We start from the raw sequence: 22,972 nt of genomic DNA, 5'->3' as shown, positions 1-22,972 counted from the left end.
CGGGACCCGGGCGGACCTGGCCGCACGGTCGTGGAAGCGACGCCGCGCTCCCCCCGGCTCTTTCTTTCCCTGCCGCCCCCCCCGAGCCTGCTAAGGGCTCGCTAAGCCGCTGAACGYTGCAGATCGAGGTCGCTCCCGTCTTAGCTCTACTCGGGGTCCGTAATCCCTCGGACGGAGCTGCGCAGGCGGCCGCGGCCGCGCCGGAGCCTTCGCGTTTGCCCTGGGAAAAGGCAGCGCGAGAGGCCGCCCCGCCGGCAGCGGGTCCCCGCGCCCCCCAGTGCCCCCGATTCCCCCCCGGCGGCCCGTGGCGGGGCCCGTGCGAGGCGGCGAGCGGCGGCGTTTCGCAAGCCCACGGGTGTTTCCCACGGGAAGAGCGGGCTSGGCGCCGCCGGAGCTGCTGCTTCCACCCCGCAGCAGGCCCTGCGCGTCCCCCCGTGCCGGGACGCTGGCGGTTCTCCCTCTGCGGGAGCTCCGGGAAGCAGCCGGCCGGGGAGCCCCGGATTCGGGCYGATACGGGTCTCTCGCTCGCTCCCTTGGGCTTCCCCGTGCGGGCTGGGCGGGAGAGGAGGCGCAAAGGCTCCGCTAGCTCGTGACGAAGCTCGTGGAGCTAACGAGCTGGGCAGACGGAGGCGYGTGCGGCGGCAGAGCCCTCGGGAGGACGCAGGCGCCGCGGGAAGTCGCCGATGGCGAGGCTGCAGCCCGCTCGACCCAGGGGATTCSTGCTGCACGCGGGCCCTTCCCGGGCTGGCGCATCCCGCTGCTGCGCTGCAGCCGGAGAGAACGTGTTCAGTGCGGTTCCCATCTACTGCCGCAGCCCTTAAGCCTTGATTTACTGTTTTCTAGGTCTGTCAAATCTTTTTTTTTTCTCCCTAGAAGCTTTAGCAATCCCGCTGAACAGCCCGATCCCGCCGCTCGGGACCGCGCGCTCGCCCGGCAGGCGTCCTCAGCAAAGCAGGAGGATCGGACACAGCCCTCTCCTATAACCATCACAGCTGTTACTTTGGATTTATTCTTTTCCTACCTTTAGTTAAATCCTTCCCGGTGAAAGAGGTCAGGCGAGGGCCCGGGCGTGGGGCAGGAGCGGAGCGGCCCGCGGGCCCTTTCGGCGGGGCTCAGCCCCGCTCTGCCCCAGCACCTCGGCTGCCAGCCGCAGGAGCTGCCCCTTTCCCTTCGGGGTGATATCCCACGGCTGACGTGCTGAGCGCTTTCCYGCTTTTGAGTCTAACTTAAGAGCCAGGCTGTATTACTGCAAAAAGGGAACAGAAACAAAAGCCGTTTTGCTTTTCAGCAGCAGTTATTTTACAGCTTTAGTTACCTGACAAACTTCCTTTTTAAATAAATAACCTCTAGCCTTAGGAATTTAATTCTTTATTCAAATAACGGTTAAGGCAAGCAACGAGCTCGATTTTCCCTTTCAGTCTGCACGTGAGGATAAGCCTTGCCGGGTTACGACTGCAGCTGAGAGCAGTGGCGATGAAGGCACCTACCTGTACGGGGCACGCGCGCCCCGCAGCCGCGCCGGGAGCGCTCGGACGGGCCCGCGCTGCGGCGGGCGCCGTCGACGGGAGCCTGCAGCCGCCGCCAGCCTCACGTCCCCGGGAAGGGAGAGCGGCCGTCCCCCGGCATCCCGCCYCTGCCCTGCAGTTTACAGCCTGCTCGGATCCGGGACGGCTCAAAATACGTTAGCTGCCTCTTTTCTGCGTCGTGTCCAGAGCCTGGAAGGGAGACTGGGGAAACAACGTGAAAAACAGCTTTTTCAGATTCTGCCTGTATTTAAAAAAGTGCTTATGTTTCTTTCCTAATGCAGCTTAGGACGTACTGCTGCTGTCGCAATGGAGAGAGGCTCCCGGGCTATACCAAAGAGCCAAGTTTTACTGTCTTCTACTGCATCCATCACAGTTTCGGGTTTGGGGAATTTTCTTTTTCCTCTCTGGGCTGAGGACAACACAGTAAGATGCAGAACATGACAGAGCAGCTTCCGCTTTCTCAGCATTGGAGAAAGACAGCCGAAACGGCGGCGCGGGAATCCAAGCGACTGCCCCCGCCGCGAGACGTTTCAAGGTCCCGAAGGCCGTGGGCAAGGTGAGCTCCTCCGGCGAGCTCCCACCCGGGCGCCCGGAGGGAGCTGATGCAATCCCGCCCCGGAGTTACGCGCTGAGGCGTCTGGGCTCAAGCCAAGCGCCTGCGAGACTGAAACCACCGCCGAGGTCCCTGGCGTCCGAGGAGGCGCCGGCCCTCGCTACGGAGGGGAAGGGCCGGCGGGGAAGAGACGCGCCGCGAGCGGCCGGGAGCCGGGAGCTTCCCCTCCCGCCGCCGCGCCGCCCGGGCGGCCGCTTCGGGCCGGGAGCCCGCGCGATCTGGCAGCTGGATTCAGCAAGCAGAGGAGAGACTCGTCCGCATCTCCCGGGGAAGGAATAAATCCCCCCAGGGAAGGAAGATGCAACAATTCGGGTCCTGGCGAGGATTTAGTTTGCTGCACATCCTGAAATAGCAACCCGATTAGAGACCGAGCAAACCCTTAAAAAAAGTTCACTGGCTAAAAATAAAACCGGTTGCAGACAGCATTTCAAAAGAGGTGTCAGGACGAACGACTGGAGCCTTCGCTGCTCCCAGTTAGCGCTCTGGAGGCGTCGGGCGCATCGCTCCGGCGGCGCAGGCCCGTCTCCGGAGCGAGCCTCCGGCACAGCCTTTCCCCAGGGAAGGAAGAGCCGTGCGGGAGGCTCCGGCTCCGGCCCCCGGCTGCGAGGGAGAACCAGGACTCCGCCAAGGGGCTCTGCTCCGGCCCTAAACCACGGGGCCACGACGCAGCCTGCGCCCGCGTTGCCATCGCGGAGCCGCCCCGCCGGCTCAGCCTCTGACGTGCTGCCCGGGCTGGCAGCAGACCTGTAATTTCCACTGGCTGAACGTGGAAACTCGAGGGAGCCGCGGGCCGGCTCGGGCCCACGAACTCGGCGTGTTTCAGGGTGGACTGTAGTGGATTTAACGTTGYGGGCGCCAGCGGTCTCTGCACTGGAGCACGCTCAGCACCGCGCAGTCACCTCGCCGGCTTTCAGATTGCTAACGCGCCCGGGAACGGGACCCTTACAGACCACCTCCCGCGGTGAACTGGTTCGGCTGCCCGCCTGAGCACGCCAGCTTTTGATATTACCACCTTCCGCTGCTTTAATCCACATTAGCTTGATGTTTCTTGTACCAAAATAGCCTCGCATTAATAGCTTGCACTTCAGCAGTTTCGCATAACGAGACTTCCTCAGCGAGAACCTTCCCTAGCACAGCAATTACAGAGCTTCGAAGAAAACCAAAGCAGCTTGAATTAAACTGGTTCCTTAACTTGCATATTCAGAAATCTACAGATTTTCCTGTCCTAGAAGGTCAGAAGCAACTTGTAAAAGACCCAAAAGCTCAAACCTCAAACCAGCGCCACCCACGCGCAGAGCTGAACGTCTCAATCATCCGCGAACACGAAGAAGGTTCAGGTCCAACACGGCCCGGGCGCAGCCCAGCAGAGCCTGGGAAGAGGCGCGGGCTGAGCGGGCGTCCGCAGCGCCTCTCCCCACGCGCTGCCACCACGGCGTTCTCGGCTGCCGGTGCAGATCTCGGAACAAGATCTTCCCAGGAAGACGCGCGTGTTGCGGGGGCTGCGGAGCTGTTCCTGTAGCAGCGACCTCTTCCTTGCTAGCGCTCTGCCACCGCAAACTTTCAGCGCGACTTGCACGATGCTCCCATCTCGTCAGCTCTTGTAGCTCCAAAACGCGGTGTTATGATGCCAAAACAAGTTATTCCCGCTTTCAACGAGGACAAGATGCTTTCCTTCATCAGTGATTTCAAGTATCTGCACCAGGAAGGCTAGCAAGAGCTCAGCCAAAGAGCAACCCTCCCTCCTTCCTTGAAACAGCATCTTCCAGTTTACTGTAAGGCGATTGCTAAGTTTGCATCAAAGGGCTGCGGTGCAGCAACACTCTCCGTTAGTCTTCTGCATCAACGTATAGCTCCTACTGGGGCATCTGCAATAGAAATTGCAACCAAAATATTTCTGGCAGGACGAGACTGGGATGTCTGACCAGATGCAGAGGCTCTCCAGCACTAACTGCCTAGACTACGCGGTTCGGAAAGGGGTTTGCTGCTGCTACGACCCGTGCGCATAGGGCGAATTGCGAAGGCTGTGGAAGCAGCAAAGCCAAGCCTGGAGGCTCCAGAGAAGAGCCCACGGGCTAGTGCAAACCCAGCGCACACCCGACAGGCCACCACAGCCACTACTGTAGGTAAAGTGTCCGAGACTCGATCCACTGGACGACTGAATCCCGAGTTGTCCGCTTCGGTCTTCCCCTTGTCAGTACAAACACACRTGCTGCGTGCAGCAGCCTGAACGGAAAAAAAAATGTGTATTTTCTCTCTCTCAAATTGGACTTAATTATAGAGCAGGAGCTGGGTCTCTTCTTCCCTCTTTCCCATCGCCTTCCTCGTTCCAAACGAGCGGCTCTGGCACACGAGCTTTTTCGGGAAAGCCGCAGTTCTCGGCCTCGCTGCAGACCGCRGGGAGCCGAGCGGCGGCCGGCCCGGCCGCGGGGATGCTGCCGGGGCGCCCTGTCCTCGCAGCGCCCCGCGTTTAGCTGTTGTTTCAGGAGCAGCATCGGGTTGACGGCTCCAGCCACGGCCTTACAGAGGAAGGCAACCGCAATTACCGTGCTCTAGCGCCGAGCCCGCTCCTTTCTCCAAACGGGAAAGGAAGCGAAAAGCGGGTCGGCGGCCGGCGAGAAGAGCGTGGCCAGCAGGCAAAAACGGGCGAAGGCGGGCAAAAACGAACCCAAATTTCCACAYGGGTTTTTATCTCCTCTTCTTTCCCATTCTCCTCCCATCACCTCGGTTCGAGGGGAGAATTTGTGCACGCAGTCCCCCCTCCAGGAGTAAAGGAACAAACCTCGTACCCAAACAGCTTTTGAATAAAGAAGGATCACTGACAAACAGACATTTGCATCAGAGTAAGAAACATTCGAAAACAGGAGCCCGTTTCACACGCTGGATACGCCGAGAGATGCTGACTGTGGTCACSAGGCCGGCTCCGTAGCATCCACCTCCGCAGGCAGAGCCCTTCGGACGAAGGGATGGCAGGAGAGCTCTTTCAGGACACCTGACACATCCGTGTACTTGAAATGAGAGACGGACACAACAGTTTGTCCATTTGTTTATTGTCATCCAAATACTAAAAATCCCTCACAATACAATATACAGTTACTGATTTCAGATTCTTCCTCCATTGAAACTGACTATCAGGTTTTAGTGGGAATTTTTTTTTTTAATTTTTGTTTTATTATCAAAGATTTAGAGTCACAATAAATACGAGTGACAAAAACATACCCTGCGCTGGCGTAACGTTACTCTGTTACACTTCTGTTAGGTGATTATAAATCTTTTTTCTTTTTTTAAAAAAAGCACAATGCAAGTTATTTCGCTAAATGCAATATACAGCGTAACTCTGCCTTAAGCAGACAAACACTACTGCGGTTCCTTGAGGTCTTTTTGCATTATAGATATATATATATTTATATATATATTTTTTCTATATATATATATCTATATATATATTTATATATTATTAAAAAAATGCCTTCTGTGCCCCCTCCTTCCAAAAGGAGAAAGTGACAAATGAGCCGAATAGGGTTTCTGATGAGACCTGTCTAAGCCTTCTCTGGTCTACTGAGTTCTACAACCTAAGTCCCTCAGTTTCAATTCTTAACTGTACTTTGGTAAATTTTTTTTTCTTAGTAAGCAAAACGTGATAACTAGGTCTGATAAGTCAGAGGTAAATGAATGGTTCCTAAAACAACAATAAAAATATCTATAGAAAAAAAATCCCAAACTATCTTGAATTTAAGATTAACCAAAAGTCTTCCTCAATATTACAGCTGGAATGCCATTTACAGGAATCCCTAGAATACAAAAATTAGCAAAGTCACGCTTTACATGAACTGGAAAAGCTGTCAAAGTTGACTGCACTATAAAAATAAAAGGTTCAACCAGGCCACTTTTCATGTTTCTGAGCAAAGAACTGTAATCCAGTCCACGCTCAAAAATCAAACAGATAATAAATTAGGTTATAAAAAAATAAAATTAAAAAACCACACAGCTCCCAAATTGCAACACTGGTTCAAATGAAAATCAGGGGTTTATTTCACAAGTTGCTAAAATCTAAGTACAATAGTCATTTTCATTATTACTGTATTATAAAATCTTGTAGTTGCAACGTCTCAAAGAAAGGTTATATGGCTTGCAAGAACCAACGCTGCTCTAACCCTCTCCCCAGGAGAGGGGGGAAGCAAGCAGCCTCTGAGCAACGTCAAACCAGCTCATGCAGCAGTTTGCAGCAAAGCAGTGGAGGCTTGGGGGAACAGGACATGGGGCGTGTTGCAGTATATTCCACCTGAATGATACCAATTTACACGTTACACTGTCAAGCAGCACGTTCAGTCTCTTGCTGAGGGAGCTTTAGGTAAAACGGTCTTTTCCAGGAGAGGGCTGATGATGTTACCTCCTTCAAGGCCCAAGCGAGTGCGTCCGCAATCTACACTGTACTGGACAGCTCTGCAGCAGGAACTAATAGCCCTCAGGGTGGCAGGAATCCCAAACATGACAGTAGTACAAATAAACCAAAGATTTGTTCTTGAAAGTGTGTCTAGAACTCCCCTCCTCCACAATTCCCAAACAACTTAACCTTTAGGCCGTAATATCACTATTTGAGTACTCAATCTAATTGAGCTTCTCTGTCTGTTGTTCATTGTTGATTTTTTTTCCATGAAGGGGAAGATAGGAATGGGGAAGAGAAGATTTGGAAAGACTGTAGCAAGTGTTTTAACAACTATTCTAAACCTAACATATGATACTTTAACTAGCCCAGTAAAACACTACTCAACGGAATACGCAGTTTTGACTATAAAGGAAGAAGCAATTCTTCTGGCATTTAACACATGTATACCACTTAAGTCTTTTTTCCTGGTGCATTTATCTAAAACTTTGCAGAAACACATATGCAATAAATATATATTCTAAGTTACCTGCAACACTCCAAGAACCATAGATTAAAAACAATGTCAAAACTGTTTTGGACCCCAAMAGCACAATAGCCACATAGTATTTTCTGTTCATTTACAAAGCCTCCGAAACAATCCTGCCCCAAAACATTTGGATTATATTTGTAGAGTTTTATTATATATTGAATGAAAACATTCCAGTCTACTGTGGCTAAGGGAGCAAACTTTTTTAAGAGAGTAGGTGCAGACTCATTTTTATTTACACTTCTGGATCTTAAGTCTGCCCTATCCACTGTGCTGAAATTCAAATTTACATGCTGCTGTACTGAACTGGAATTTTCCAAAAAGGTTTTGACATAGCTTTTAAAACAGGTGATTTTAATACTTCTGCCCCTCCTTCCAGTCCCCTCTTTCCAGCATCAGCTGAAGCCAAAACTACTCCGATACTGGAAGAAAATTGTTAAGTTGTCCAGGTTTCCCAAAAAGGAGTTTGAATTTTAATTGAGAAGTTAGATTTTCTTTTTTAAACAAATGCACTTTTCCCAGGTCATTCAATAGTACTAGACATTTTTATCAATGATGCGATAATGCAGGCATTTGTCAGAAGAGAGAGAAAAATTAAAAAAAAACTCCGCACATTTAAGGAACTGAAACATTCTCATACTATTTCAAAGTGCAAAAATAAAATGCACTCAATTTCTCTCTYCATATCTCCCATTCAAAAATATCTTGGAATGAAAAGAAAAATGAAAAACTCAAACTAATTCCTCTCATCCCCATTTAGCTCTTAATATACATTTGTAAAACAAACAAAAAACAGTCAAATTGAAATTCTAGGGCTTTATACAGCAACAAATACCATTTTGCAAAACTAGGTTTTCTATACTACTCAACAGTTTTCAAGAGTATCTAAATACTGAAGTTCACACAACAGAATAGGGGCTAAAACAAATGTGAGTTTTYTTTTTCACTATGCAATAGTTAGATCTTAAGAGGGACGACCCTATACAGTAATTGGTTTAAAGTGAGATCTAACCGCAACTGCTAAGAAAATAGATTCAGCATAGACTGAATAGTAACCCCTCCCCCCCTTTTCTTTTATATATAGATATATAGATATATATATATATATTTTTTGCAAATAATTCTTATCAGCACTACTTCTAGTACTGATATGCAACCTAAGTAGTAAGGCATGTATTTCTGCCACTTGAATTCAATTTTAATTTGGGAGAAGCACAGGGAAGAAGGAGAGAAGATGATGAGAACAAAAACTGGACCTGATGAATTTGGATTTAATCTGTGGAATCCCCAAAATATATTAAAACCACATAGAAACGTGTCCTTAAAGCAGGGTTACCTAAAGCTCTATCAAAAATGAAATACTGAAGTGATGGGACAGAGGAGCATGCTTGGTACTCTTGGAAGAACGGAATTTTAGAGGGATCAAGGTAGGCAGTCCTGCCCAAAACATGCCCAGCACGTGCTGGTACAGCCATCACACCACCAAAGCACGGATCGTGAAAGACTGCTTCTCGGTGGGTAACAGCAGAGGAAAGAACCTGTTACCTGACTACAGCCTCCCAGTCCTCTGCTCCCTCCACTCACCCTTTCTGATTGCGTGCAGCTTCTGGAATTCCTAGTTTTTTAGTAAAATTTCCCAAAACAACTCAAAAAAAAAAAAATCAAAAACAGTTTCACTTTTAAGTCTCTGGGAACATATGAAAGGCCCAACTGCTCTTCGCTGAATTAGAAAGACTGAACAAAGGTGTTTGTCTATTCAGTAAATTAGATTTTAGACTACCAAAAGTTCAAAGTCTATTCAAAACAGAATCCAACAAAAGTGAGAGACTCCTGCACTGGTTCCCACCTACCAGACAAGTTTTGGTGGCAGCCAGTCCCTTAGAAAAACATACTCAACTGGAATTTGAGTTTGTACTTATTTATCATTAGCTCATCATCAGACGATTTTGAAACATTATAATCTGTAGACAGCCTTCCTGGTTTGAGAAGGGGCAGGGAAGAAAAGCAAACATGAATTCAGCTCACTAAATGCATCTGCAATATCAAGCTGAAATTCCTCTTTCCTTGAACTGATATCCATGCTTGATTGCGAATGAACACCGTATTCTTGGTGAATGGGTAGTTATTAATAAAGAAATCGAAGGCAGAGAGTCATTAGTCCTCCTTTTGTGCTGGTGACAAAAAAATCCAAAAAAAAAAAAAAAAAAAAAAAAAAAAGGAATTCTTCCCCTTCCCTGACAGCCTTCATCATCAGTCAGTCATAAGAATCTGATAACCAAATGAGCTGAAGTCTTTCCCACCCACGTGGTGTCATTTTCTCATAGCAGGGACAGCAGCACTCGATGGGATGAGGAGTGGTCTTCTTGCATCCTATGAAGCCTAGGGCATATCCAGCTGGGATTAAAGCAGATTCCACTGTAATGTGGTATAAAAAGGATGGCAGAAACAGGTTAAGTCTTCCTCTTGGTCATTCTTCCGCATTATTTCCACGTGGCAGACTGTGGGATGGACCGTGGGGGAATCATATCCAGGAGATATTCACGCTGGCGGTCTACTGCTGAAGACGACTTGTGCACAGCTAAACTAGGATTAACAAAAGGTAAAGCCCCACCTGATAAGATACAAAAGAYAGAGGAGAACAAGCATCACAATATGGTAAAAGTACAAGAAAACAAAATTAAAAAAAAAAACAGTGGAAAATCCCTGCTATATTCACATTTTACCCAAATGAAAATGGATGCTTTTGAAATCTAAGCGAGCATTAGCCCCCACTGGTCACAGAAGGTCAGATGCCTTCAGAAACAGAAAGCTTCCAAAATCATCTGAACTGATTGCCTTTGCGTTGACAGAACTCGCCTCTGAGAGGCAAGAYTTTGTATGTGGAATTAGATTTGAGCAATTCTCTGCAATAAAATTATGCTTTAAATGCTAGATTAATCTTAGGAAAAGGAATATTCATTCAATACTGGGCAAGAAAGTAGATCACAAAAGAGCTAGCTGCTGCAATGTTTCCTTCCTAGGGATTCTGATTATCACTTAAAGAAACAAAACTTCAAGTCAGATCTTCACAGCCAAAAAAACCCAMAGTAAAATTAGAAATTAAAACTCCAGTTTGTATCAGAGCAACAGTTTTAGCTAGCAGTTCAAATCATGAAGAATTCTACGAGTATATACTGTAGCTTTACCTAAAGCAAAAAGATCTATTGTATATTGCTTACAGTAAAGATAAAACACCAGTCAAAATTAAATGACTGAATTCAACTGCCAGAATTAAATGACAAACTCCTGCATTGCGGTAGTGACTGTGCATATAGACTCAGTGCTGAACAGTTCGCTACTACATTAAATCTATACGTAACTGTAGAGCTGCACTGTTTTTATATGGTAGCATTTGATTACTTCTGATGATCACAAAATACACCAAGAGTAAGTGCAAAAAACAGTATTAAGAGCAAAGCCTTRGCATTGTCAGGTCTTCATGCAGGAAGCGTCAAAGAGAAAGCATTCTTACCCAAAGAACTATGATTGTTGGACAGAGTGCAGCTAGTAAATACAAAGAAAAGAAACTTTAGAGAAAAATCTACCTGTGTTGATGGGAGTCTTCTTCCAGGTGGCAGCGCTGCCCTTGCTGACAGGTCTCTCGGCATGCTTACCTGGCCTACTCCCAAGTGCTGCTGCAGACGATGCATTCTGCAACTTGGGTGACTGGCTAAATGCATGCAACACTCCTCGTGGAGCTCCAGGAGGACCTCGAGACATCTGGCTAGCAGTCTGGCAGGAGAGCAAAGAGTAAGACGGGTACAGCACTTTTCTTTCAAATACAACAGCCCTGGCCAATCTTTGCTGTATCTCTCTCTCTCTCCAGATCTGGAATGGACTATTAGTCTCAGGGCTGACAACTTCAAGTGATCCCTACATCTAAATAAGAAACGGCTTTGTACTTCTGAAGGTATCTGTAAGAATGGGGAATCGGTCAGCTGCAAAGCAGCAAGGAAGTACTGCATAAGCATCTCCTTACACAGACAACGCTCTTCTCCCTGGCATCATCAGTACACCTTGATTATTTTAACTCAAAGAAGTACTTAAGGAGTTCCCATCTTCTCTCAATTCAAAGGTGGTTTTAAAAAGTGTAAAAGATCCAGTCTTCACCATGGGTATTACTCATTATCTTGAAACTTCACAAAAAACATTTGTTGTTCCTGGCTCAAGTCAGATTTTTTCCTGTCTTAGGTAAATTTATTCTTGGGTATTTGCACTGGAGAAAGATTTACCATTTAGTATGTCCTAAAAAAAAATTCAGGAACATGTTTTGTGGCATACAAGCTAAAAACCCAAGGATAATTACAATGACTCTGCAGAAAGGACATCACCTACTTCTGCTCTTCAGGTACAGAGAAGATAGTTTACATATCATCACAATATGATGGAACAACATTTTAAACTCAAGCACACACTGTGGAGCTCAAACAGAACAAGAAGCTCATGCAGCAGCTTCACATCTGCACGCTAAACACCACAGTGCCCACACTGTATGCCTGGAAGACCAGGCGTTGTGGGACCTTTGCCCCGTCATTGCTGAGATACGGCTTCCTACAGAAAGATCCTCACCTGCTTGAGAGAGTGGTGCTGCACTATAGGCTCTGACTTGCTCTGTACAGGAGACGCAGTCTGTTGCAGTATCCTTTGCTCAATCTCCTGTTCTTGCTGCAGTGCTTTTACAAAGGCAGCCTTCAGTCGGTTAGTGTGCTCAGCTTTCAAGGCCTTTTTCTGATTTGATGTCATACAGGTTTCACACATAATGGTTCCATTCTTCTCCTCCCTCCAACGGCAGGTGAAGTCAGTCTTACACTGTGCACACATATAGGGCTCGCGAGATGATGCAGCAACTGAAATTTTACCTGAAGAACACAATCAGGTTAGCTCAGCTCCACCTGCAGCTTCTATGGAATGAAAGTTAAAACTATCTCCCCCTAAAGTGCAGGACAGGGAATTTTACACCTTTGCTCCATCTACATAAACTAGGCTAAAACTGGATTCTTCCTTCACTTGGAGGCAATTTCTCTAGGATATCTATCTCATTCCTGCCTGTGAATGTACTGGTAGGGAATCCACTGAAAATATATCATTGGAGAATTCTGTATTGATGGCAAACAAGTGGATGGCAGGAAGTCAACAGCTCTAGGSAGAACCAGATACATTTTAGAGAAGTCTTTGTAATTAATGTCTAGCATATAAGAAATCAGACCATTATGAAACTCTAGAATTGTGCAGTTAAATAAAGCAATCTGAAAATTATCAGAGAAAGTGAATCCAACATTAGACAGACTATAAAAATTTAATCATGCAGGGTCTGATACTCCTTGCTGCCTGTTTTTTAACTAGAGTCTAAATAGGAAAGGCTCTCTCTTCATTTACAAGGAAGATTTTTTAATGCTGTCTCACCTTGAGTTTCCAGCAAATTCTGTACAACTTCTTCCAATCCAACTAAGTAAATAAATTCATTATTGGCTGCACTTGGCAGGAAGTTCATCTCTGGTGCAGGTGGTTTCGGAGGAGGGATCTCTAGCAGCGTTTTCTCCAGCTGCTTCCGCAAGGCAAGCTTGGCGGCAGCTTGCCGGCTGGCTGGCGAGTCGTTGGAGTTCACGATGGAAGCAGCGCTGGTCGTAGTAGCATTAGCCTGAGCGGACGTCACAGTTGTACCTTTTATTGAAGTTGGTGAAGCCTGGAAGGAAATTGGACACATCTTGGTCAGTGATAAGTGCCAGATTGTTCAGCCCTTTCGAAATACATGCTGCTTTCTACTGAGACAGTCAAAAGGGAGGGCAACACCAGTGTTTGCTGTAATAGTGTTTTTTAAAAAAAAAGAAAAAAAAAAAAGAAAGAAAGAAAAAGTGTGTGCAGTGAAGACCATCTCCCACTAGATCTTATTTTATGCAGGCTAAATAMGTGCATAATACCTAAGACCAAGCAGATCACAATACATATCTAAGCTTAGATATTGCAGTATTATTTGTAATAGGAGATGCAATATGTCATCTAATCCTCTTATCCTTTTCCTAAAGAACTTCATTTTCTTTTGCTGATCATTTTTAGATACTGGAAATTTGGAGGGGGGGAAGTACTTTTCCTTATGACTTTGTCAAGTCATGAATTTTAATTATAAAACAAAACCCTATGCTTCTTGTATCTACACTACTTGCATGCCAACATCAGTGTTAGATGTTAAGTTGCTGCTTCAGTATCTTTTGGTGTTTCAAAATAGCAGTACTAATCTATTTTGAGTTCTGTTTACTAGAGCATTCATTTTGTTTATGCTTCTTAAAGAAGAAAAGAGAATACTGTAAAGGATGGTTTCACAGTGAAATACCAAATGGGAAAACTCAGGCCCTACATTCAGATCACTGAAATGTATATTCCTTCCCAATTATCTGTAGTATTTTTTTCATTTCTGTACACAGTAGGTGAATATAAACACAGAAGTTGTCTGCATAGGAAGAACAAAGAGCAGAATTACTGCAGTAATAAGCAACCACATCATTTRGATGACTGCAGGCAACATCAGTTAGAGATACTAACCAGACGATCGGTAATTGCATCTGCCCACCTGTATTCTCAAGATTAATGTTATGTTTGGYACAAAGCTCTGGAACTCACCTGTGGAATATTGACAAGCAGGCTGGTATTGGGGACATTGGCGACACGGATCAGACCCTGTTGTATAATTCTCTGCCCCTGAATTTGCACACTGGGGACGGATGCCCGTGGTGCCAGCAGCAGCGGAGGCGGCCCTGTGCTGGAGTGCTGTCGGATGTTGTGGATTTGCTGGGAAGACACAGAAATGGGCTGATGTGATGGTTCCATGAAGGATGGAGAGGATTAGATAGTGGGAAATAAGTGGTGGAAGCCAAACGGAATGAYATGATATGATGGAATTGAGGCAAGGCAGGGAACGCAAAAAAGCGTGATGATTAACATCCTTGTCAAAACGTGGTATTTCTTCCTTTCCCTCTGTCAAAATGAAACTAGTAGAAYGTAACATTGAAAGAGATGCTTGTGTCTGAGGCCATCATATTAAGGCCAAAACAGTAGCACCAGAGATCTAAAGTTTTCAAGTCAAATTTCTTTCAGAATGCACAGTAGCAAAGCATGTTTCATTTTAAAGGCATTAGAAAAGCTATTTCATGGAATGAGCAGATTTTCTCCATCATCCTAACAGAAAGAAAATGAAATACCAAATCTATACTTTCTTCCTTAGTACTGGCTACGCAACAGATAAAAGTAGACCTTTTACTAAAATATTAATCTTCATTTAACAAGAAAACATTTTTTTCCCTGTATCTCTAAGAAGTCATAACTCTAGAGGAACATATTAAATTGAACACTGCATCCCTAACTCCTTTAGAGGCACCACTATTTTCTTATAGGTGATAACAACCTCACAAATCAGCACCTTCAGATTTCCAGCTCATTATCTCATTTCAGCAGCTCTTTTTCAATCTGAAGACAGACACAATGAGGAAAAAAGTGAGTTTTAGCATTTAAAAAGGTGAAATTGATAAGACAGGAAGAATAACAAGGAAAAGTGAAAGAACAATGAGTTTCATTTCCTCTGATGCTGCTTTCCTAAACAGCAGGTAAAGCTGGAAGCCTGTAAAGTAGCTTTCTTAAAAAAAGACAAAYTTCTTTGGTCCTGCTAAAGGAAGAATTATATCCCATATTACCACAAAGTTTTCTCGTGGTTCACTGGAAGTGTTATGGAGCAGCAGAATGTGTAAGCATGAACTGGAATGATGTGGGAACTTTCAGTAGCAATATATCTAGCCCTATTAAAATCCTGCAAGAACTACACAGAATCCTTCTGGACAAGAAGAAAGATGACTAAAAAATATAGTTAAGAAAAGGGAAAACAGAATATATCTACCATAAGGCAAATACTTACCTGTGCACCTCTGACAAGAGGTGGCATTACTATCTGTGTGTTTTGCTGAGTTCCTAACTTTGAAGAAGTCTGCTGCCCACCACGGACCAATGGAGGAGGAATAACAGTGCCTGGTATACGTGTAGAAGAGGTCTGCAAAACAGAAGATAATTCACTTGTTCTTTTTTATTCTGGCATATTTATATACATGCTTTCTTCTGTTGGTTAGTGTGCTGCTAAAGCAGTATCTGAAATTTTACGCAGCAATACAGACGTATATAAGGATGGGATAGTCATCTGGCTAYATGCTCAGAGACTGTTTTCTCACATCCTACATGGAATCAGGAGGTAAAAAGCAGTTCTGAGTAACATTTTAAACCAAAAAAAAWCCACGAAATTTAATAGCTTCAGAACTGCTGTACTGCAGACACTGAAGAGATGAGCCATAAGTGGAGTCAGAGAGAGTGGGGTATATGAAAGCAGCCCCAGGAATATTCATCTGCCTTTTGTCTCTCCTCTCTGGCTGACATGATGAATGCAACATCTATCACATCATTGGGCCAATGGAAATCAGGATCGGAAGGATCCAGGAGAAGACTGGGCCAGGCTGGCTTGAGTTCAAAGACAAGTTTATTTTTTCTGGGATTAAGAGAACAGGGAATTACAAAATGCTGTCTTCAAGGAGAATCATGGGCCAGACAGAAGCTGGAGATGCAGGAACCTGGGAAGGTGAGAGGATTGGACACACGCATGTATGTGGGAAGGAAAGAGGAGAGTGGAAAGGAGGGCAAGCTTAAAGAAAAAAAAAGATAAGAAAAGGAGTCAGGCTAAAGACATTTGAAAAACTGCTGTCCATGCTTTCTAGGCTGCAGACTATTAGATCCTCAAAGTCTCTCATAATGTTATAAAAGGTGATACAGCTTCATGCACCACTTACAGTCCAGTAGACCGCTAATGCTACGCAATCTAGTTTGAAAAGCACTGTTCAAGAGCACTAAACCCCTCTACCCTATTAATGTGGATTCACACATCTTGCCACTTCCCTCACTCAGGCCCCAAACTGACCATCATCCATGAACTGAGACTTCCAAAAATACCAAACCTCCTACTTTCACTACTTATCATATGTGCACGTGTGCATACATTTAGTCAAGGGAGAAGTTTTACCCATTTCTGTTTTGCCTTTTAACTAAAGACCAAATGTTAACCCAAATCCTACAYGCAGGAATTAATAGAAGTTTTACAGTCAAGCAAAAGCAAGTGCAGATTAGGTTAATTTGCTTAAACATTGCAAATTAAGACAAAATGACCAGAATTCTGGATTCTTRGCTCCCAGCTCTCTGCCCTGAGCACTGCCACATACAACCAAAGTTTCACTGCCTGTTTGCTGAAGATTTAACGTATGGTCCAGTTCCTCTGAAAGTGCTGTCTTTAGTGAAGGCAACTTGCCTCAAGGAATAGACTACTCCAAAACCGTCAAACTGCTTTAAGTTTTGTGAATATTTCCTGAAGTGATAGAAAGGTTAACCCTTCCCTCAAGTATTGTATTTAGGGGAACTAAAATAAATTTAGAACATACAGTGGCAATTTTGATTTTTTTTTGTGGCTGAAAGATCATTTTCAAATGACGTGTTGGCACTTCAAGTGAAAATTTTTTGTGCTGAATCAACTCCAAAATTTGTTTGAAATGAGCCCAAGATAAATAATCAAAAAAGTTTTAAATCCCAAATTGGAAAAAAAAAAAATATTATAGCTCAAAAGGAAGATCAGGTGGACATGTGTCAATTTGCTCTGTTTTTTTCCCACTACCCAAAGATTCCCAATATTTCATTTAATTTAGTCTAAACCAATACTTTTTTCTAAGAGCAAATGCAAATCAGCCATCAAGTCAGGGGAGGGGGGAAAAAATCCCACGATTCACTCAGCTCTTTCAGTTAATCATGCTGAGAGCAGAGCACCTGGAGGGTACAGCAATAGGTTGCTACAGTATTTCCATGTCAGAACTCCAGGGCATCCTTTTGGCCAAAGTCCTTAGTACTACTAGTATCCTAAAGTATTTAACAGCAGAGTGGWTTAGTCCCTTCAGGATGATCAGGCATTGAAAGAGAAGCTTATGAGAGTTACCTGCGGGTGACAGCTTACTTCTATCTCCCACCCCATCAGTTCTTAAAAAGCTTATAGCGGGGCTTGTGGGAGTTAGCATTGGATCTGTTAAAAAAAATAATAATTAAAAAAAAAATTAAAAAAAGCTTCTGCCTGGATCCAAGTTATTTATGTGGAAGGATTGTTTTTCCTGTAACTCTGTCTTCTCCTCTAGTGCATAGCCTAAGCCTGGCAGCCTAGCCCACCCCACTGACCTGGAGGGACGGCTTGCCCGCAGGAACACTCTGCGTTCCCCGCACCAAGGGCGGAGGGGTGGCCACAGCACTCCCAGAGGAACCAGCAGGCTGGAAGAGGAAAAACCAGAAAGAAAGCAGACGAGTGTAAGGGTGTAAGCAGAATTACAGAAGCTAAGGGAATAAAAGCGTTTACCTCCTTGCACCTTAGTAAGAGATTCTTCAAAGAATGTGGTTTTCCCCCACCCCCATCCCTTTCTTCTTCCAAGCATCTAAACATGCATATTTAAGTGAAGAAGTTATTAGGCAAGTATAGATAAGATTATACTAAAAAGTAAAAGCGCCTATACACCAAAAGCATAGCAAAGTAGAAGTTGATGTGAACAGTCTGAGCTTACAGCCTGCTTCAGTCTTATCAGCCRTTATTCTTGGTCACAACTAACTGAATTCAAGCGTAATATAAAGTGAACAATGTTTAAGGAAAAKATTTCAGATATTAAGAAGCATAGAACATGCCATTTCACCCTAATCAATTCAAACATCCAAAGCTCACTCGCTCAGCATGCAGCAATGAATTGTGTGAGGCAGGTTCTTGCACTGGTTTTAACTCCATCTACTGAAACACGCAAAAGTCCAGAAGAAAGACACCAGTAAAACAACCAGAACCAGTCAACAAAGATGTACTAATATCCATCTGCAGAGTGAAGTGCACTTAAATCTATACCTCGCCCCCCCCCATTGAGTCAGCAGCACACACTGTAAAATAAAATAGTTAGTTGCCATTGTTACAGACACTTGAAATTTATGCTAGTCTTGGCAGCGGTGCATGGGGTGTCCACACCCCTCTTCTCCTCCCAACCATCTCTGCTCATTTCCTACCATCCTCCACCTCTACCCTTTGTGCAGCATGAACAGCGTAAGTAGAGAGCCAGATCAGGGAACTAATCTGACACCTTTTTAGCTTAGTTAGTTTCCAACAGATATCAATTCTCTCCCCAGCACTGTGTGTGTGATGGTGGGGGGGGAGAAGGGAATTGAGGGTGGGAGGGCTGCACCATTCCTTCCAGGGGCTGCCTGGATTTCTGTCTGATTAAAGCGTACATCTAACCACAGACTTACTTCACCTGGTAAGACGTGGAATCCAGATTTGGAGTTCTGCCACGCACTATAAAGAATACAGCGATCAACTGCCAGTTCCCAGTGGTTGGGATTCAAATGCTTTAATAAATGTGCTGACAGGTAAAGTTATTTGCAAGAATCTCTTCCAAATGTGTTTTAGTACTCTCTATGCTGCATTAAGGACTGCATGGAGTGTTTAATACTTTGAAGTATATTACATTCACAGATGTATTTAAGTTTCAATAAAAAGGCTTTTGGCTTTTGGACATGGTTGCTAGGATAACTGTCTTGTCATTTGGTCCTGACAAAACAAAATCAAAAAATGAAAGAAGAATCTCTCAGAATRAATCATTTACAGGATAAGACCCTACAAACTTCATGAAGATTTTACAAGAAGCGAGATGTGTTTTATCTGAAAGCTATGATATACTCTGTAGGTTGGTTACGGCAACTGCCATAGTTGTTGTTGTTTTTTTTCTCATTCCAAAAGACAAGGTGATAAATATCTGTAGAAAAATAAATACCTTCTGAGTAGTGGTCTCCTTCTGGATTTGACTTTGCCGTAACTTTTTCAATAAAACAAGCTTTGCTTCTTCTAACCGTAACTCTTCTTTTAGTTGTTTAATCATTCTCTCGCGCTCCTCTGGACTGCTTTTCTGCAGGGCCAGTTAAGGCAATAGAGGATGGGAAAAAAGGGAGGGGGGAGAGGCAAAAAGATAGATACCATACAAGTTATGACAAGAACTTACAGCAGTCTAATTGTCATATATGTCTTAATATCACTGATATGCCTGCAGTGTATAGGCATAAAAACTAAGTACAGAGAAAGAACATTCAAAGGTTAAAAAAAAAGACTTTCAAGATTTTTCACTAGTAAAGTGAGTAAAGAAAATAAAATGAAGTCTCAGAAAATGAATCTGCACTGGGCCATGCTGCATAAGGAATACTGCATCCACAATATAAACTTCACTAAAAAGGCAATTCTGGAAAAGGTTCACTTTAGAAACAAAAAAAATTAAGGAAGTAGGAGCTTAAAAAAAAAAAAAAAAAGGAAAGAAAGAAAGACAGAAAAGAAAAAAAAACAACAGTCTTTGATTCCTTGCTTGCAAATCAAACTTTATGAAGCTATATATCCACCTGACACTGACCGCAGATATACCTGCGGGAACAAGTGGTATGTCTTCTTATCTCTAGAAGGCACAATCTAAAGTTGTGTCAAGCCAYGCAGACTCACCATGAGTGCCTCTGTGTTGGTCTCTTTTAATGCTATTTTTGTTAAACCATTCATTCTAGGGCTGGAAGGTTCATTGTCTGATAACACTATWACATCCGGGGAGGGTACTCTCTTTTCTCTCTTTATTTCACTGTAAATCAGAAGAAAAAGCAGAGAGAATGAGTTAACAAACAGACAAACTACTTCATATGCATTGAAAGTAATGTTATTTACAAACTCCTGATAGATTAATCTTGCATCTCTTAAATTCTGCACATTTGACAYGAATGAACTTGAGCAACGTTCACTTTCATTGTGAATACTAAGCTTATAATTACAAAAGCATGTCATGAGTCAAGATGCAGCTCTAATGAACAGGAACAGTGATTCTCTCAGATGAGACGCTTTTGCATCAGCCAGYCCGTTTCACACCAGAAGGCATGGTCGTTCAGCAGCGGCAGCTTCGCTCGTACCGGGGCAAGCCCACCTGCCCATCTGTACTCCGCAGACAACCAGTTCACTTACTGCTTCTGCTCCCTAGATACCGAAAGCTGAAAAGCTACTCCCAGTCTCTCRTTTTTTTCCTAATGCAAATGCCTGTAAGTTGTGACCTTCTCCCACACAAGTTATTTATCAGAATCTTAAGGAAACACAGACAATCCACCTGTGCTACACTTACCTAAGTTTAAGTACTTCATGACATAACCTTCTTTCTACATCAACATTAACAGATTCTTTTCTGTCCCTTACCAACAGAAACCCATTACAGTCTCAACACACAGATACACACATTTGTAAAGTTTTACTGAAAACTGCTGAAACACTTCCAGATGGATATTGATTTTGACCTTTTATTTGGCTTTAATGGTTAGTGTCTTGAGAGATAGCTGCATCTTGCACATGATTTCTGGAGAGTGAATCACCTCTCAAGTCTATTGTGCATCACTATCATACCAGAACAGCATTTTGAACTGCATGAACCAGAAGGGACAGAGACAATGTGATCTGACAACAGACTACAGCACCATTCTTTGGTGCTGGACAYTTTTACTGGACATTTGGTAGCTATCCTTCTGGCTTCAGACATTCAGCACAAGTCATTCGCTGAGAAAATTATGAACGGAAGCTGAAGTGAAGAACAGATTATCTTTGAGCCTTTAATGCTACAACCTGGGATTTCAAATTGTAAAGTGTAAGCATTTCTGAATAAGGTTGGCGGCATGTGAGAACKGAGAGATTCAACAGAGTTTTACAGAAACAGGACAGCATTGCCTTCCGCATTGCCCAGGAAGCAATGAAAGGGCCTGTTAAAGATTCAACACTCAGGAATTTTAGGAGACTATATTGCATATAATTATTTTTGCTTGCAACCCAGAAACAGAAGTAACAACAATAAAGAAAGTAGCGAGAAACTTTTAAATGAAAAACTCTCAGCAGGTTATGCATTAGATAAAATTCTTTTTTAAAAGAATCCTATGAGCAAGATTAAGCAGATATGGAATCATCTATTAGAACTTACACAGAAATGAATGGAATTAGCTAATGTATAACTAAGAGTTTCTTATATTATTCATGAGTGGGAGATGTAGCATGAGTTTTAAGTATCAGGTAATTACTTCTTAATTTCTTAAGTTTTTTTTTAATCTAACCGATACTCCACGTTTATTAAGAATCCAATAATGAAAAATAAAGAGAGATCATCTTTTTTACTAATGCAAACAATAGTCACATTAATATCACTGAAAAGTTGTGTACCCTGATAAACCTTGCAAAATGTACACTTTGGTAAAAACTCACGGCAGGTCAATCAGTATTCTGAATACTGCAAAAACAGTACTAGATATCGCAGCAATTAGCTTTTTAGTACAATTCCACTGTTAGCAAAAATAAAGGAAAAAGTAGAGAAGTGTCCTCTAGAGGGCACAATGAGCCAGTAAACTCGAGTCATTTAAACTCTAACGACGTTTCAGAAATAACAGCGGCACAGGTGAAATATTTCAAGCTTTTACTCCATCTTAATACACAAAATTGGCCCAAGTAGTTCTCAGCAGAGGCCTAACTAGGTCGGACCAAGTTCCAGCTAACTTGGTGTTCTTCTCCTGAWAGCAGTCAACAGCAGGGGTTCAGGAAAGCATGCAGGTATCAAGCCGCTTCTGAATCTCTTTCAGATGACAGCCGGAGGTTCCCAATACGAAGGACTAAGATATAACTGGAGTAGCCTCACTTGCCTTTCCTTCCTCCCACTTTTGTTTAGGTTACACTCTCCTCCCTCTGAAAAGCATGAAAAGTAAGTTGCATTACCTAAAAAAATTGAGATTCACATAACTGTGGGGATTTAGGCATACAGCGCTTGGAACCTAAACCAACACATTTTTGAAATACAAAAGATCTTTTCATCAGCTCCACCCTTTWCAGTTTCTACTTCTGCAGGGAATAAAATTGCAAAGAGCTATGGAGTCAATACATCATAACTGGATTACAGCCACAAATACAACGCTAGCTGGTACTATGAAGATTTTATCCAGGTACGGACCGCGAGGCCGAACGATGCCATTTGGAAATTCTTTGTGCCCACTCCACACAGTCACAAGCTACAGCCACGCAGTCTTGTAGAACGACAGCAGTCGCTACGTCCTCAGTTTCTGCTGTTGTGTAAGAGATTAGTGAAATTTCGGAGCTAACTGGGCCACCACAATTTCACTGCGGGAGCACACCGCCAGCCTTTGCAACAAGCCCCCCGCTCCGGGGGCGCGAGCCCGCGGGAGCTGCCCGCGGGGGCCACGGGACGATCCTTCCCCGGCCTCGCCGAGAGGGCCCGACCCGGCCGCTCTTTCCAAACTGCGCGGGAGCGAAAGGCAGCGGCCGCCTGGGAGAACCGAGGGGTTTTAACCTGCCGGCGGAGGCGATCAGCAGCAGCCGCGCTCTCCTGCTGCGGGGCACAGAGGCTTCCCCGGGGGAAGGGAGGCGGCGGCGGCCGGGGGGGAGGCGGGTGCCGGGGGTCCCCCGGCACCACGCTGGCTTCCTCCGGGCGCCCCGGCCCAGCGCCGGGTCACGTGGCACGCCGGTCACGTGACCCGCCACGGCGAAAACCATGGCAACGGCCAGTCCCAGCCGGTGGTGCCCGGCCTTCATTTTGTGAGGTGAGGTCAGGCTCAGGTGCCGCGAGAAAATGGAGCGGGCCGGGCCCGGGGGGCCGCCGCTGCCCCGGGGCGGCCGCCCGCCCGCCTCGGGCCCACGCCACGGGGCCGCCGGGCACGCGTCCGGAAACGCGGAGAAACGGCAACAAAAGCCACGAGAGCCACCGCTCTGCGGCGTGGATTCCTCCTCTTTTTTCTTT

The 22,972-nt window shown here is 44.8% G+C and overlaps 1 protein-coding gene across 4 annotated transcripts in view; it reads right to left on the bottom strand.

Moving 5' to 3' along the window:
* Window positions 1-5,169: 5,169 nt before the first annotated feature.
* Window positions 5,170-22,972, bottom strand: part of GATAD2A (GATA zinc finger domain containing 2A) — a 57,313-nt gene continuing 39,510 nt past the window's right edge. For 3 of the 4 annotated variants that reach the window (XM_085318469.1, XM_085318471.1, XM_085318472.1), the window contains 9 exons: window positions 19,657-19,786; window positions 18,947-19,078; window positions 17,325-17,414; window positions 14,989-15,120; window positions 13,704-13,871; window positions 12,492-12,771; window positions 11,658-11,947; window positions 10,634-10,820; window positions 5,170-9,660 (listed from right to left, as the gene is read on the bottom strand). In XM_085318469.1, coding sequence (XP_085174595.1) covers window positions 9,530-9,660; window positions 10,634-10,820; window positions 11,658-11,947; window positions 12,492-12,771; window positions 13,704-13,871; window positions 14,989-15,120; window positions 17,325-17,414; window positions 18,947-19,078; window positions 19,657-19,786 — 1,540 coding nt within the window. In that variant the 3' untranslated portion in view covers window positions 5,170-9,529. The remainder of the gene's footprint in view (window positions 9,661-10,633; window positions 10,821-11,657; window positions 11,948-12,491; window positions 12,772-13,703; window positions 13,872-14,988; window positions 15,121-17,324; window positions 17,415-18,946; window positions 19,079-19,656; window positions 19,787-22,972) is intronic. The other variant, XM_085318473.1, reaches the window with a different exon arrangement.

Source organism: Rhea americana, unplaced genomic scaffold (genome assembly GCF_003343005.1).
Source record: "Rhea americana isolate MKP2758 unplaced genomic scaffold, rheAme1 scaffold_538, whole genome shotgun sequence".
Taxonomy (NCBI): domain Eukaryota; kingdom Metazoa; phylum Chordata; class Aves; order Rheiformes; family Rheidae; genus Rhea; species Rhea americana.
Note: the sequence above shows the minus strand (reverse complement) of the source record. Positions and strands in the feature narration are given on the sequence as shown.